Source organism: Mauremys reevesii, linkage group 17, assembly GCF_016161935.1.
Source record: "Mauremys reevesii isolate NIE-2019 linkage group 17, ASM1616193v1, whole genome shotgun sequence".
Taxonomy (NCBI): Eukaryota; Metazoa; Chordata; order Testudines; family Geoemydidae; genus Mauremys; species Mauremys reevesii.
The window spans coordinates 10237641-10254455 of NC_052639.1; the positions used below are offsets into that span (position 1 = coordinate 10237641).

General features: G+C 48.6%; 1 protein-coding gene across 1 annotated transcript in view; it reads left to right on the forward strand.

Moving 5' to 3' along the window:
- Positions 1-483: 483 nt before the first annotated feature.
- Positions 484-16815, forward strand: part of LOC120385078 (zinc finger protein 850-like) — a gene marked incomplete at its 5' end in the record, with an annotated part of 387202 nt that continues 370870 nt past the window's right edge. Inside the window, one exon of the mRNA XM_039504205.1 lies at positions 484-1684. Within this exon, the coding sequence (XP_039360139.1) occupies positions 484-1684 (1201 nt within the window). The remainder of the gene's footprint in view (positions 1685-16815) is intronic.

Consider the following 16815-nt stretch of genomic DNA (forward strand, 5'->3'; position numbering starts at 1 on the left):
ATTGATCCCCTTCTCTCTCCTGTTTGGGGAAGAACTTGGGGGAGATCAGTTCCTGATTTTATTTGACCTCTCTCCAGTACTTGTATTGGTTTGGCCTTCCCCTTTCCATCCCTGTTTGAGGTTTCTGTCTCTATCACAGCAGGTGACGCAATGGTATACGAGAAAGAGGAGCAGAATTCTCAGCAGGAAAATGTTGAGCAAGTGGATAAACAGAGAGCATTATCACAAAGATCGAAAAGGAATGTGTCCTGGAGTCATAAGCAGGAAAAATCCCATGACATTCAGCACAGACCAGAAGGAGAGCAGGGAAAGCAGCCAGGGGAGAAAGTGGGTAAATGTATTTCCTGTCAGGAAACTCAGAAGGACCTCAAGGAAACCAAAACACAACAGGAAATCCTCAGCAGAAAGAGAAAAAATACATGCAGTGAGTTTGGGGAAAACGTATGTGATTACTCCATCCTTATAAAGCATCACAGAATCCACACAGGGAAGAGGCCCTATGAATGCACTGAGTGTGGAAAATGCTTCCCTAGCAGCTCAGCCCTTTCTCAACATCAGAGAATCCACACAGGGGAGAGGCCCTATGAATGCAGTGAGTGTGGGAAAACCTTCAGTCACAGTTCACACCTTATTAGGCATCAGAGAATCCACACAGGGAAGAGGCCCTATGAATGCAGTGAATGTGGGGGAAAATTCAATCGCAGCTCAGACCTTCTTACCCATCAGAGAATCCACACAGGGGAGAGGCCCTATGAATGCAGTGAGTGTGGGAAAACCTTCAATTGCAGCTCAAACCTTCTTACTCATCAGAGAATCCACACAGGGGAGAGGCCCTATGAATGCAGTGAGTGTGGAAAATGCTTCACTAGCAGCTCAGCCCTTTCTAAACATCAGAGAATCCACACAGGGGAGAGGCCCTATGAATGCAGTGAATGTGGAAAATGCTTCACTAGCAGCTCAGCCCTTTCTCAACATCAGAGAATCCACACAGGGGAGAGGCCCTATGAATGCAGTGAATGTGGGGGAAAATTCACTCGCAGCTCAGTCCTTATTAGACACCAGAGAATCCACACAGGGAAGCGGCCCTATGAATGCAGTGAGTGTGGAAAATGCTTCACTAGCAGATCAGACCTTATTAGACATCAGAGAATCCACACAGGGGAGAGGCCCTATGAATGCAGTGAATGTGGGGGAAAATTCAATCGCAGCTCAGACCTTATTACACATCAGAGAATCCACACAGGGAAGAGGCCCTATGAATGCAGTGAGTGTGGCAAAAACTTCACTAACAGCTCAAACCTTCTTGCCCATCAGAGAATCCACACAGGGAAGAGGCCCTATGAATGCAGTGAGTGTGGAAAATGCTTCACTAGCAGCTCAGGCCTTTATCAACATCAGAGAATCCACACAGGGGAGAGGCCCTATGAATGCAGTGAGTGTAGAAAATGCTTCACTGACAGCTCAGCCCTTTCTCAACATCAGAGAATCCACACAGGGGAGAGGCCCTATGAATGCAGTGAGTGTGGGGGAAAATTCAATCGCAGCTCAAACCTTCTTGCCCATCAGAGAATCCACACAGGGGAGAGGCCCTATGAATGCAGTGAGTGTGGGAAAACCTTCAGTCACAGTTCACACCTTATTAGGCATCAGAGAATCCACACAGGGAAGAGGCCCTATGAATGCAGTGAGTGCGGGAAAACCTTCTGTGGGCACTTCGCCCATGTTAGTCATCAGAGAATCTGCAAGGAAGATCAACAACATAAACACCTCTAGGGCTATCAATACTTTTTTTTTCTCTAATAATTTTCCTGATTCCCACATAGTAACTTTTAAAGCTGTTTGAACTGTTTGCAGCATGGTTATCCCTCAGTTTGACCAGATGAGGGGCCCATTTTTGCCTTTTGCAGTTTGCCCTGTTTTGAGGTGGACCCATTTGTCCTTTCTATCAGCTCCATTATCCCATGAGTAATTCTAGTGTGCCCTTCCTATCAGGAACCAGGGAGCATCACATTCATACTATTCTTCCTATTTCAAAGTTATTGTTAGTCACCAGTGATACAGATTGTATCATTGCCACTTGTTCTCAGGTTGCTCTGGGTTGTGCTGAAGAGCAGATATAATGGGAATTTTTCAAATTATATTTAAATGAAGAGGAGCAGGGGCAGGAAAAAAGGCGTAATTTCAGCCTCTGACACTGGAAGAAGATGTGGAGACTCAGAGATTCCCTCCTTCCCCATCACTGCAGAACTGTTACCTTTTGTCTGAGCCATGCAGAGGTTATCATCATCACATTCTATCCATCCACTTCTCAAAGTGTCCTGTGAGGAAGAGTTCTCAGTTGTCTGTGCTTGGAGATGATGCTTTGACTTCTTTAATCCTATATCAGAGTTGTTATGACTGGAGATGAAAGTGTTAAAGACCTGGAAGGGGAATTCAAATGGATCCCAAACACAGTGTGATCATTGGGAGTTTAAATCGCAGGTTCCATCTATTGGTAAAGCCACTTCTGGCAAGGTGAGTGGTTTTGTCCCCCATTATGGCAATGCTCGGATACTAAAAATTTTGTAAATAACATAACTGGCTATTGAGACAGTGCTGAGTGAAGTATGTTTGAATGGATCAGAGGAGAATGTGATGGGAGAATCTCTTGTCCTGATTCTGAATAATCAGATGTAACCTGCTCTGGAATTTCACTTCACACTTTCATTGCCATGTATTCTAGCTCTCTGTGATGTGGGTTTCTATCTTTCCTGAAGGCTGTTTGGTCACTCAGTTGGATAGTAGTTCAGTTTGATAGGATGTAGCGCAGATTTATTGGAGAATTTAAGACAAATGACTATTTGCTAAAGTCATCATTTCTCACTTCAGCTTTGCTTTTTCCCCATCCCTGCATGATGTCATGGAGAAAGGTTGAAGTGCAGTTCTGTCAGCATTAGAGAACTCTCCAATGTACTGGACAGGCTAACAAAGAAACAGCAGTGATTTAAAATCTCTACTCAGAAATGGTGAACAACAGCAGAACCCCAACTAACTGAAGGAAGTGCATATGATCACAGTGTAGTTCAATTGTTTAAGTCAATATTGTCCCAGATGTTCTGGGGAGAAAAATCCATGCTAAGTGATTTTTGAACTAGGCACAATGCCCATGTATTTGGTTCCAAAGCCTTTGTAACCCAGGCCCTACAGAAGTTCTTTCCTAGCTAATCTTATTGTATCGGAGATGCTGCCCTTCATGATGCAGATGTTGAGGAAATAGAAGTGGAGTTTTGTTGAAATTATCCTTTGTAGGTGCTAAAAATGTATATCGAATCAAATCAGTTTTGGAAATCTAATAGCTGCAGAAAAATAGCTATTTTTGAATAGAAACTCCAACTCTGGTCACTAATGAAGATTGTGATCCAGCCCTGTATCCAGTCCCTTGCCTGGAACTGTGCCACCAAATTAAAGAAAAGCTGGGTATGTTTTGGTAAGCCTCCATGTTTTGGTAAGCCTCACTAACACTGCTGAGATTTGGAGTGGTTTTGTAAAGGATTCTACTTCGGAGAAGTGTAAATTTACCCTAACCAAGACCAAGGATTTGGAAAGAGCTGGGGCTGAAAGAGTCCACACCCAGTTCTTCGTTTCCACCACAGTAAAGGAAGCTATGGTGACCAATGACCCAAGGAAAATTGTTTGTACAACTCCATTTCCTAGTTCAGTGTCACTGATTACAGTTCCAAAGGATGCCAGGTTACATTGAGAACAATCATCCTTTACCATTTGGATCCAAAGAGAGAGCTTCAAAGGACATTCCTTCCCCGTGGATCCCAAACTGGCTGCCTGATTGGGTAACAAGGACTTCAAGGCTGTAGAAATGATGGTAACCAATGAGGCAATGAATGCATCAGGCTCCAATTTCAGACTTCCGGATACTCGCATGTTGAGTTCTGATTCTATGGTTTTGTGTCTGATGCTATGGCTACACAATAAAGCTGATGTTGGTGCAGCTGCACCAATGTAGCTGCGCTGCTGTAGTGCTGCTATTACAGACGCTTTCAGCCAATGGGAGAGATTTCTCTCATCGGACTTGATTAGTCTAACCCTCGCAAGCGGCAGTGGCTCTTTTGGCAGGAGAAGTTCTGCTGCTGATGTATAGCTATCTACACAGGGGGTTAGGGCTGTGTAACTACATTGCTCAGTGGTGTGGATTTTTCACACATCGGAGTAATATAGTTAACCGATAAATGTCTTTAGTGTAGACCAGACAGTTCTCTCTTGTGTTTTATGCATTTACATCACTTCTCTATCTTCTCTCACTTTGAAAGATTAAAAGTGTGACACGAGAGGTATTTTTCCTCATGATGCAAAGATTCCCACATAGGAGACCCCTTCCACCAACACATACTGTAGAAGATCCTGAGATATATGAACTCACAGAAGTGGTTGGGACAAACCACATCTTGAGCCAAGGTTCAGTTGTTGGCAATGGGCATTAGAAGAAAACTAACATATATGATAAGAATTTGTGATCTTTGAATATGTTTTTATCATCTATTAACATGAGATTATTGGTGAAGTTATTGGTTAAAGAAGAAGAGACTAAATGTGTGATAATCTGAAGTATTTTGGAAAACTGAAAGTTGTCTTTTTTTGTTTTGTTTTGTTAGTCGTACAGGAAATGGTGGCTAATCTTGAAAAGTTAATTTGATTTAATTTACCCCCTGTAGTGTAATGAGTTCTGGTGGAAAACCTCACTCCAACGGTTGGGGTGGGAGAATGTGTGTGAGAAAGTGTGTATAAGAGAATATTGGCCCAGTATACATTTTAATATTTTGTGTTTTCAAATAGAATTTATTTTGTTTAGTTTCTAAGTCAATTTCTATTCAAAGGAAAGCTACTCGAGGTGACAAGTTGTATAAATTTTTACCAACTTAGACTGTAAGGGTCACTGTCTTCCCCACTTCTCTAATTTGCAAAGGAAAGGCCTGACATCTGTCTCAGGATGTGTTCAGCAGGTAGGACAGCTGCACTCATCAACCATCAATATAAAGAAAGACTGAAATCCATTGCCTTTCAGGTCAATAAGCCAGCTAAAGGCTGGTCGATGTTGAAAAGCTGTGTTGGCAGAGCACATCTATCAGGGGTGTGAAAAGTCCTCTCCACTGAGAGAAGTAGTTAATGTGACCTGAGCCCCAGTGTAGACAGTGTTAGGTTGTCAGAAGAATATTTCCAGTGTTTGAAGTGTAGACACAGCCTTAACATCAATTCCAAATTTGACCCATCTCCCTATGTGTGAGAAAGTTACTCGTATGGAGGGGGAGCCAGCTGTCCGCTCACCTGGTTCCTCAACTGTAGCTACAGCTCTTAGTGCCCATGAATGCAAAGACTGAGAGAAATGGAGAGTTCCAGCCATTGTCATTTTAGTATCTTATTGTTCCTCTCTCTGTTTTTGTGCTGGCCTTTCTGTTCTATCAGGGGGTGATGGTATAGCTCAGTGCATCTGTGACAAAAGCTCATTGGTGCCAATTGGCAAAGGGGGTCACAGTTCTTCACAAGCAACTCCTGTCTCAGACCTGACAAACTCCTCACAGCTAATACACTGCTTTTATGATATTTATCCAGGAAGCATAGCAGTGAGATCTCTACTGAAAGCTTGTAAATTATTGATACTCCTACTCACTGCGAGAGGTGTGTCCAAGTCATGGTTAAGGGGTAATGTAAGTACATGGAAAATTATGCCCATATGGTATTGTTGTGAAAGTGAGTCACCCCAATCATAGGTCTTGTTGGGAACAGCCCATTCCAGTGGGAGGGAATTGGCACCTGTTCCTTGCTAGCCAGTTATGTGATGTATTGCTCCATTGTCAGCCTTTGCACCAACCCAGAAAAGCCAATAGAAAACCATCAAAGACAAATTATAGACATCGAAACCCTGTGGAAGTGACAAGGACAATATGAGAATGAGGAGATCGTCCTTTCTGTGAATAAAGACAAAAGACTGATTCAGTTCATAATAGGGTGGAGAAAAACACTCTGGGTCCATTCACCAAGGAGATTCCTAATGACCAGTGGTGCTTCATGAAAGGCAGGGCCGTGGCTCCTAGGGACTAGGAATCAGTGAAATTGACTGAAGTGTAAGGTGAGAATCTACTTAGATAGGAAAGGTAACTATTAAAAAGTGTAGGTTGCATTTTCTGATTTTGTTTAGTTGGTAACGGTTTCCATCACTCACGTTTGTTTAAATCTCTATCGGTTGTTAAATAAATTTCTGCTTGTTTGATAACTATACTCAAGTGCTGTGTGAGATACAGTAGCAGTGGTCCACAGTAAAACTAGTAACCTGGGATATACTATTGCTTTGGGCAGAGAGAATCTGGGATTTCTCTGAGTATCTGGTGATCCGGGCTGGACCCCAGAGGGGGACACATTGAAGGAACTCAGGGGTTAGGGTGGCTGCTGTAGCTCAGAGTAGGGTCCTTGAGTGCCTGACGGGCTGGGTGAGTTTGGTCACTAACATCCAGCTGCCAAATGCAAAACTCCCTCTTCCTAGTGGAAGGTGGCAACAAGGAAACTCACAGCCCTCAGCTCCTTGAGAAGGGTCACAATATGTCTCTATGTTGATTCACCTGTCAAATTCATACAGGGAAAGCTCCCTATAGCATAAAACTCTGCCATATGAAATCATGGAACATGTGCTCTTCACTCTGTGAAAGCATGTGAAGAATCCAAGCGCTGGAGGGTAGGGTTTGGGTCCAGAGTGACCTAGACAAATTGGAGGATTGGGCCAAAAGAAACCTGAGGAGGTTCAACAAGGAGAAGTGCAGAGTCCTGCACTTAGGAAGGAAGAATCCCCTGCACTGCTAGAGCCTGGGGACCGACTGGCTAAGCAGCCATTCTTCAGAAAAGGACCTGGGGATTACAGTGGATGAGAAGCTGGATATGAGTCAACAGCACCCTTGTTGCCAAGAAGGCTAACAGCAGATTGGGCTGCGTTAGTAGAAGCATTGCCAGCAGCTTGAGGGAAGTGTGTTCATTTCAAACCTGCAGCTTATTCATTTCATGTGGTGACCCCTCCTAGTTCTTGTGTTATGAGAAGGAGTAAATAATACTCCCTTCCTTGGTCCTTTAGAAGATATTATGTGACCTCCTCCCCCTTGTTGTATCCATGTTGGTCCCAGGACATGAGAGACAACACCGCAAACAAGGTTCAAAGTCAATGCACATGGGAGAAGCATCTTGTGTTTCATTCCTTATGTCCTAGTCCCATCGTGTGGCCATTTCCTTTTCTTCCTTTCTGTCAAAAGTTTTGGTGTTTTGCACAGAAACATTATTTCCCCAGGAGAGACTCAGGAGTGAGGGCTGCATTCCTGTGCCAAACAGTCACTAGAAGGGGGCAGACAAAGGCCTTTAGGACGAGGCGTCTGTCACTGTCAAAAAATCATCTCCCTCCTGTGGTTCCGCGGGCAGCAGGAGCAGCCGCAGCTCGGTGGCCCCCGGCAGCAGCACTCCTGGGGTGGCCGGAGCAGCAGCAGGCCCCCTGGGGCTCCCCCCGGGGCAGCAGCTGGAGTAGCAGCAAGTTCACAGGGTTTCTCCCCTGGTAGCTGGTGCTCATTATCCATCAAATAAATCAAAACACTTCCACCTGTAAGTGGATTTAGCCCAGGACCCTCAGAGTCAGCAGCTCTTACGCCCCTCATTGAGCTCTCTGGTCAGGTGTCCTAGCGCCGGAAGCCTTCTGTTTAGATCCTAAAATAGCATTTTTGCACCGGGGGGGGGGCTGAAATTTTGGACCAGACATTGTAGCTCCACCGTTATTTTATTGAATTGCCTCAAAACAGCAAGTGTAGAAAGTCTCCTAAGTGCCAGGCTCTCTGCCATGGAAACAGCTGCCCCTGCTCTCCAGGAGTCTGTGCGTTCCACCCAGCAACGTACAAACCTCTGCACTGAAGGGGGGTCAGACAGTGACGCTAACACAAATCTTCCGACTATTAACCCAAGTCCCTTCCTTTCTTTAACCCAGGACGTGCCAGTCACCTGTGAGCCATGGTGTTATTTTCATCTTAAAATACCTCTCAGGACATTGAACAGAGGACGTGAAACCTCCTCCCCCAAATGGCTCCCTGTTGAGGCGTTGTACCGTACTTGCCCCTGGAGCCTGTCTGGTTTTATATCCTTAGACCTTTTCCTCTTCAAACCCCTTATCCCAATCTCTGGGCCACCTCCACATTTCAGAGTTTAGAATTTACTGTCATCACCCTCGTATGGCACTTTCCATGTGAATTAGACAAAGTGAGTGGGAGAAGCTCCCTGGCTAATGAAAACCGATGCTTTGGGTGAGGCCTGAACTCATAACCCCAGCAGTGTGCCTCCCTCACTAGCCAGGTGTGCCCCTGTACATGCTTCATAGACAAGCTTGGGAAGTAGGGTAGTTACCTGGGTCTGTGATTAACCACTTTGGTGACCTAATTGAGAGGCTGATGGTTCAAACCCAGGTGAAGACAGAGGTAGGTTTTTTTTAGTGATGAGACCCCGGTACATTTTAACAGGCAGTAAAACGCCTCGATTCTGGTCTAGCCTCATTGGGCAAGTGTAAGTGGTACTTTTACCAGCTGCCTTGGTGGTATAGTGGTGAGCATCGCTGCCTCCCAAGCCGTTGATGTGGGTTTGATTCCTACCCAATACAGGAATGTGATGTTTTCTCTGCTGGGAATTGGTTTAATTTCAGTCACATTGTATCAGTTTAGCAATGGAATGAGAGAATCAATGTCCTGCAGGTCATTAAACACCCAGTGGAGGAAGAAAGGGGCGGGACTATACAATGAGCAGGTGAAGTCATCCTGGTATTACAATGTTTGGTTTATTTTTTATTTTTTTCCCCTTTACTTCCCTCTCCCTTTTAGACTCAGAGCCCTTAAGGTCAGAAGGGACCAGTGTGATCATCTAGTCCAACCTGCTGCACCTTGCAGGCCAAAAGACCCCACCCACCCACTCCTGTAATAGACCCAGGAGGGGAGGCAGCTCTGTGCTCTGCCCCTACCCCAGGCAGCACATGGAGGACCTCTGCTCCCCTCCCCATGGGTGTGCAGAGATGTGCCAGCAGCACTGAGGTGGCTCCTGCCCACTCTGCCTCCGTCCCTCCGTGCCGCTCCCAGAAATGGCCGGCATGTCCCAGCATCCCCTGGGGCGGGGGAGTGTCTCCATTCACTGCCTCTGCCCCGAGTACCAACTCCACAGCTCCCATTGGCCAGGAACTGCAGCCAATGGGAGCTCTGGGGGCAGCGCCTGCAGGCAGCGGCACACGGAGACCCCCTGGCCCTGCCCACCTAGGAGCTGCTGCCGCAGGGTTGTGTGTACCGGTCACTTTGGGAGCTGCAGTGCCCGGGGTAAGTGCCACCCTGCCTGTACCCCAACCCCCTCCCCCAGCGCAGAGCCAGCACCGCGCACCCAAATTTCCTCCCAGAGCTTTGCTTGTCTTCCTTTCACCCAGAACTGTCCTTCTCCTGGGCTGCAAGTAGCCATCCCAGGGAAGCCAAGAGGCAGGCACAAGATTCTGCCTCCCAGCAGCCAACCGCACCTCCCCAGGCTTTGCAGAATGACTGGTGGTGCTCTACTAACCCCACGTAGCCGCACTGAGGCGCTTAGCTTCTGCCCTGCCTTCCTCAGCTCGACTTTCCTCTTTTGCCCCATTCCTGCCTCACTTCCTCCTTTGGCAAGTCACACAGAAGAGCCGGCCGCCATAGGCCAACCTCCAAGGGCAGAGGAGACCAAGCCACAAGGCTTCAAAAGGTGACTGGCCAAGAGCCTCTAGCTTTCCCCTGCTGATGCCAAGGCTTTTTCTCAGCTCATTTCATCACCCTCTGTCCTGCAGGGGTTGAGTTTATCACAGGTGTTACCCAAAATTGGGCCAGCTAGTCAGCGTAGGAAGCACTAATCACCCACCGGAGTTTGGCAGAAAGCAGCACATTTATTATATTGATAGCTAAGCTGAAAAGAATGGGGGGCGTCACACTCGCACTCCCAGGACAGGCACAGCACTGGAGATGTCAGGATTCTGCAAGGTAAGTGTCCCACAGCGCAGCTATGGACGGTGCGATGAAGGTAACTCTCCCTGAGGCACAATGAAATACAACACAGAGAACCACTGGCCAGGCGGTCCGGGCAAAGGGCATTCACTGGAGGTACAAGCTTGTGAGTGCTCTCCTGAGCACCCCTCCCCCTTTTAAGGGCCTGCACCTCATGGCCTGCGACTAGAGATGACTTGGCTGCATCTGGTTGGTCACACTCCACCCTGGGCAGTGTCCATGCTCTGGGTGTGTGAGTGCTGCCTAATTAGAGTCCCAGACACCTTGTCTACCTGGGAGCTCTTCTGCTCTTCAACCAGCCCCTTCATCCCAGGAGCATTCCAGGAGGGAGCGGGATGGGGAAAGCCACTTCACAGGCATTCAGAGAGGGAGAGGAGACAAAAGTGGGAGCAGGGGAAGTATAACAGACCTTCTGAGCGTTGAAATCACTGCTGCTCCTACAACAGCAGGGAATAGGCCAGTAGGAGCTGGGAAAATTAAACCCACATGTTTCTGCACCAGGGACCTTTTCATATTAGGCAAATGTGATAACCACTACACTACAGAAGCTCTGTCCCAGTGCTCTGCCCCTCCCTTCATAAGAACATAAGAATGGCCATACTGGGTCAACCAAAGGTCCATCCAACCTCACATCCTATCTGCCAACAGTGGCCAATGCCAGGTGCCCCAGAGGGACTGAACCTAACAGGTAATGAGCAAGTGATCTCTCTCCTGCCATCCATCTCCACCCTCTGACAAACAGAGGCTAGGGAAACCATTCCTTACCCATCCTGGCTAATAGCCATTCATGGACTTAACCTCCATTAATTTATCTGCAAAAAGAACAAGGAGTTCTTGTGGCACCTTAGAAACGAACAAATTTATTTGAGCATAAGCTTTCCTGGGCTAAAACCAACTTCACTGGATGCATGCAGTGGAAAATACAGCCGGAAAATACACACACACACTCAGAGAGGACATGAAAAACTGGGTGTTGCCATACACACTATAATGAGAGTGATCAGTTAAGGTGAGCTATTATCAGCAGGAGAAAAAAACCTTTTGTAGAGGCTTTCATGGCCTTTGAGAAAGCAAGACAGAGCCTTGGAAGACCCAGCCGGGTTTGTGGCCCAGGAATTGTGCTCAGATTCCACTGATACTTCACCTCAGGTTGCAGGATTCAAAGTCCTGAGTGCTGGCCCTTACACCATGGGACCAGCAAAGCACCTGTTGATTACTGTAGACTTCCAGCAGGGAGGACTCTGTGGGCAGGGGCGGCTCTAGGCATTTTGCTGCCCCAAGCACGGCAGGCAGGTTGCCTTCGGTGGCTTGCCTGCGGGAGGTCCGCCGAAGTCGCAGGACCAGCGGACCCTTCGCAGGCACGCCGCCGAAGGCAGCCTGCCTGCCACCCTCGCAGCGACCGGCAGAGCGCCCCCCGTGGCTTGCTATCCCAAGCACACGCTTGGCTTGCTGGGGCCTGGAGCCGCCCCTGTCTGTGGGGACAATTTTTCTGGCAGGGAGGACTCAGTGGGAACATGCCTCTCTGGCCAGCCCTGCATTTGCTCAAAAAGTCAGCACCCAGCACTTTGCTGCAGGCCCAGAGGCCTTTCTTCCTCCAGACTGTGAGGCCAGTGGACAGGTGAGGCCAGTGGACAGGTGAGGCAGTAGCACCTTCAGTCCCAGGCAGTAAAGGGCCCTTCCTAGGAAAGGCCATGTCCTGAAAAGGAAAAACTAAAGTCAAGGAAAGTCCTTCTGAAATTCTTCAGGGGTGTTACGGAGAGAAAGTGTTTCTTTGCCTGACCAGGGACTTGAATCCTGGACCCTCAAATTAAAAGTCTGAAGCTCTGCCAACTGAGCTAGCCAGGCTCACATGTGGAAAACTGGCAAATTTTGTACAGAACAGAAACTAGTCAAGAAAAATGAGGGCAGGAAACAATACAGAAAACCTGCTACTCTCGCTCTCTTAGCAGTCCTAACCCCAGCCTGCTCCTCCATCTGGTGCCTTGAGGCCTTATTCTTTTTTTCGTTAAATATCAAATCCAGGAGAAAACACAGTTATACAAAACAAAACGAAATCACAAACAGAAATGTCATTGGAAATACAGAAATAAAAAAGGACAATGCAATTCCCATCACTTTATCATGTCTGGGCCATTCCTGTATCGAGAGCACCCGCGAAGGTCCCTGTGTGCTTACAAGAAACCTGGAGGAACTCATCCCACAGCCTGAACATGAAACTCAACTGCTCCCAGGTGCCGCAGAAAAGCCCTTTCCCTGCTGTGACGTTGCACTCCATAGGATTTTATGAAAATATGCTAATGAGTGTGAATATAAAGTGACTGGACTATGCTTCATGCAAAAGGTCTCTTGTAAGGTATCATTACAAAGCTTATAATCTACTGTGTGTGTTCATCCTATTTGTATGAACTGATCATTCTTGGATCTGAAATTAGAAATATGAACTATAACTCTGAGGTCCTGTTGTAATGATGCAAATTGTGGGCCATTAATAGTGGTTTGGACTCTTGATGGCTCCTATTGTCCAGGACAATAGACTGTAGCTGGCTCTGTCCTGCACCATTTAATTTGGTCTTATTAAAATGTAACTAGGATGTTACACTTGTGTTTTTAAAGGTGGCTTCCCCAAGCAATCCCAAGTTGTTCTTCCCACAGCTGCACACTCTCCTCCACCCCAACCTCCTGACTGAGCCCAGCCCCTGCACCCAAACTCTCTCCCAGAGCCCAGCCCCTCTCCCTCCCTCAGCAAACTCCACCCCAGAGCCTTAGGCAGGTGTGTGTGGGGTGTGGGGCAGGACTTGGTCCCATTCTGGGCACCACCAAAAATTATACAAACCTGCCTCCCCTGTCCAGCCCAACCTTCAGCTGAAGGTTGGGCTGGACAGCCCCCACCCCTGCAGGGTTTGAAGGTTCAGCCCCCACCCCTGCAGGGTTTGAAGCTTCCATTGCTTAAATTCCAGGACACTGAGGGGTTTCAGCTCCCCTTTGCCCAGAGGGAACCTTCACCCCACTCCCAGCCAGGTTCTTGTCCATGGGATCACTGTAGGGGCGCTGGGTCCCACTGGGTCTTTTCTCTCTCTGTGACAGGCCAGGGTGCAATAACTGGGGCATCAGAGCACCCAGGACCTTCTTTGGGGCTGCCATTCCCCTTCCCCTTCTGTGGTCTCATCAGTCATTGACTCCGGCCTTTTTTCTATCCATCATCAGCACCATCCCAAGCAAGCTGCACTCACCTCAAAAAGACAAAGAGTCCTGTGGCACCTTACAGACTAACAGACATACAGGAGCATAAGCTTTCGTTGGTGAATCGTGGGAAGATGGGGGAATCAGGAAAAAAACATGGATTTGTTTATTTTGTAAGTGAAAAATAACTGAGGCAGTTTTGATTTAAAGTCACTTTTCCCTGACTGGGAATTGAACCCTTGGCGTGGCAGTGAAAGTGCCAAAGCCTAACCACTAGACCGCCAGGGAAGTAACAAAGAGGTTTTTCTTCTCACTTATGTTACACTTTCCTAGGGTATGTCTACACTACCAGATTAGTTTGATATAAGTTAATTCAAATTTGTAGAATCGACCTTACAAAGTCGAATTTGTGCGTCCACACTAAGGACACTAATTCGACTTTGTGAGTCCACACTAACGGGGACAGCGTCGAAATTAGAAGCAGTGGACTGTGGGAAGCTATCCCACAGTTCCCGCACTCCCCGCTGCCCATTGGAATTCTGGGATTTCCCCCCAATGCCTGCTGGGGGAAAAACTGTGTCGAGGGTGGTCTTGGGTAACTGTCAGCATTCAACCGTCACTCCCACCGGCGGGAAATCAGTTCGCGCACTTTTCCTGTTAGTGACAGCGCGGACGCCACAGCACTCCACTGCAATCATGGAGCCCGCTGCGATCATCGCTGCACTTATGGCCGTTGTCAACTCCTCGCACCTTATTGTACACCTCTTCAACAGTCAGATGCTGAGAAATCGGGCGAGGCGGCTCCGGCAGCGCGGTGAGGACATGAAGTCACAGAGTGGCACAGACCTCTCAGAAAGCACGGTACGCCGCGCCGTGGAGATCATGGTGGCAATGGGTCATGCTCATGCTGTGGAACGGCGATTCTGGCCCAGGAAACAAGCATGGACTGGTGGGACCGCATAGTGCTGCAGGTCTGGGATGAATCACAGTGGCTGCAAAACTTCAGGATGCGTAAGGGCACTTTCCTTGAACTGTGTGACTTGCTGTCCCCTGCCCTGAAGTGCAAGAACACCCGGATGTGAGCAGCCCTGAGTGTGCAGAAGCGAGTGGCCATAGCCCTCTGCAAACTTGCTACACCAGACAGCTACCGGTCAGTAGCTAACCACTTTGGCGTGGGCAAATCTACCGTGGGGCTTGCTGTGATGCAAGTAGCCCACGCAATCGTTGAGCTCCTGCTCTCAAAGGTAGTGACCCTGGGAAACGTCCAGGTTGTCATAGATGGCTTCGCTGCAATGGGATTCCCAAACTGCGGTGGGGCTATAGATGGGACTCACATCCCTATCCTGGGACCGGCCCACCAGGCCAGCCAGTATATAAACCGAAAGGGCTACTTTTCAATGGTGCTGCAAGCACTGGTGGACCATAGGGGACGTTTTACCAACATCAACATCGGGTGGCCGGGCAAGGTTCATGACGCGCGTGTGTTCAGGAACTCTGGTCTGTTTAGACGCCTCCAGGCAGGCACTTTCTTCCCGGACCACAAAATAACGGTTGGGGATGTGCAGATGCCTACAGTGATCCTCGGGGACCCAGCCTACCCGCTAATGCCCTGGCTCATGAAGCCCTATACAGGCGCCTTGGACACTGAGAAGGAACTCTTCAACTACCGGCTGAGCAAGTGCAGAATGGTGGTGGAGTGTGCTTTCGGACGTCTCAAGGGGAGATGGAGGAGCTTACTGACTCGCTCTGATCTCAGCGAAACCAATATCCGCATTGTTATTTCTGCATGCTGTGTGCTCCACAATCTCTGTGAGGGCAAGGGGGAGACCTTTATAGCGGGATGGGAGGTTGAGGCAAATTGCCTGGCTGCTGATTACGCTCAGCCAGACAGCTGTGCAATTAGAAGAGCCCAGCGGGAAGCGCTGTGCATCCAAGAGGCTTTGAAAGATAGATTCCTCAGAGAGCAGGGTAACCTGTGACTGTTCAGTTTCTTTACAGAGAAGCTGAACCTGCCCCTGTTTCAGTTACTGTTGACTTTCTTTTGTGGTTACATACCCCGTTCACCACATTTCCCCCCTTCCAACACACATTTAAAAATAAAGTTAATGGAATATTGTTAATTAACAACGTTTTCTTTACTAATGAATTCACATTAAAGGGTTGAAACAGGGACGCAGACTGTGGTGGGTAGGGTGTGCTGTGATGTTAACACCGCTTCTGCACTCGAGGAATGACAGGCTCCTGCTCCTAGAGCAGTCTGCAGTGCCGGACTGGTTGTTTCAACGGAGCCTGCCATCCCTCCTTTTCGGGACTCTGTGTGCAGGGGCTATGTGGCCTTGTGGCGGGGGAGGACTGGGGGGAGGATGGTTACAGGTGGGTGTGCAGGAAGGGGTGAGGAGTGCAGGCTCTTGGCTGGGGGCGTAGGAAGGGGTGCGGGGTGTGTGGGAAGGGGGAGGAGGTGTAGGGGGATGAGGGCTCTGGCTGGGGCTGAGGGTTTGGGGCATTGGAGGCTCAGGGCTATGGTGGAAGGGCAGGGTAAGGGCAGCCTGCCTTGCCATTTGTGGATGGCAGGCGCGAGGACCCTGGGGCAGCAGACAGCATTTCTGCAGGGAGCTGCTCTACTGTCAGACCGACCAGGGTGCCTAGTGACTGCATTGTGTGTGTGAGACCTGCTGTGTGACACTGTGTGCTGTGACCTGCTGACCTGCTGTAGATCCTGCCCCCGTGTCTGTACCCTGGTAATGGTGACTGTGCTATGCAATTACCAAAGCCCTCCCCCCGCTTCACACAAAGTCTTCTTCAAAGAAACATGACGGAAACAGTAATGAACAGCAAACTATTTTTAATAATCAACTACACAGTTAGGGGATGAAACTGGGATTTGGCCTTGGGTGACCCAGAAAGGGAAGGACTTCTCAAAATTTAGCGAATGAGTGCTTTTTGGTACTAGAGCACTGTGCTGGGGTGGAATGACAGTGTTCACGGCCATTGGCGCACCTCCTTCTTGTTATTTAGGGTGAGGGGGGTATTGGACTTTGTGGCGGGGGAGGGCGGTTGCAGATACAGTGCAGGGGGGCTCTGTCCTCCTGCCTGCGGTCCTGCAGAACATCCACAAGGCGCCGGAGCGTGTCCATTTGCTCCCTCATTAGTCCAAGCAGCGTTTGAGTCGCCTGCTGGTCCTCCAGACGCCATCTGTCCTCCCGTTCGCTGTGTGAGCGCTGCTGCTGGGAAAGGTTCTCCCTCCACTGGCTCTGCTGGGCCGCCTCGGCTCAGGAGCAGCCCATAAGTTCAGTGAACATCTCGTCCCGTGTCTTTTTCTTGCGTCGCCTAATCTGCGCCAGCCTCTGTGAGGGGCATGCTGGAGCAGGTCGGGATACAGTTGCAGCTGTGTGATGGGAAATGAGTGAATTCCTTACAAAGATACATTTTTGCAAAGAAGAAACATAGTCTAGTCAGTCTCTGTGACCAAGACCATGCACACCACCTATCTCATGCGCACTCACTCAGGGACAGTTCAAATTTTTGGAATTCGCTTTCATTGCCTGGGGTATTGCACTGCAGATCAGACAAGTGG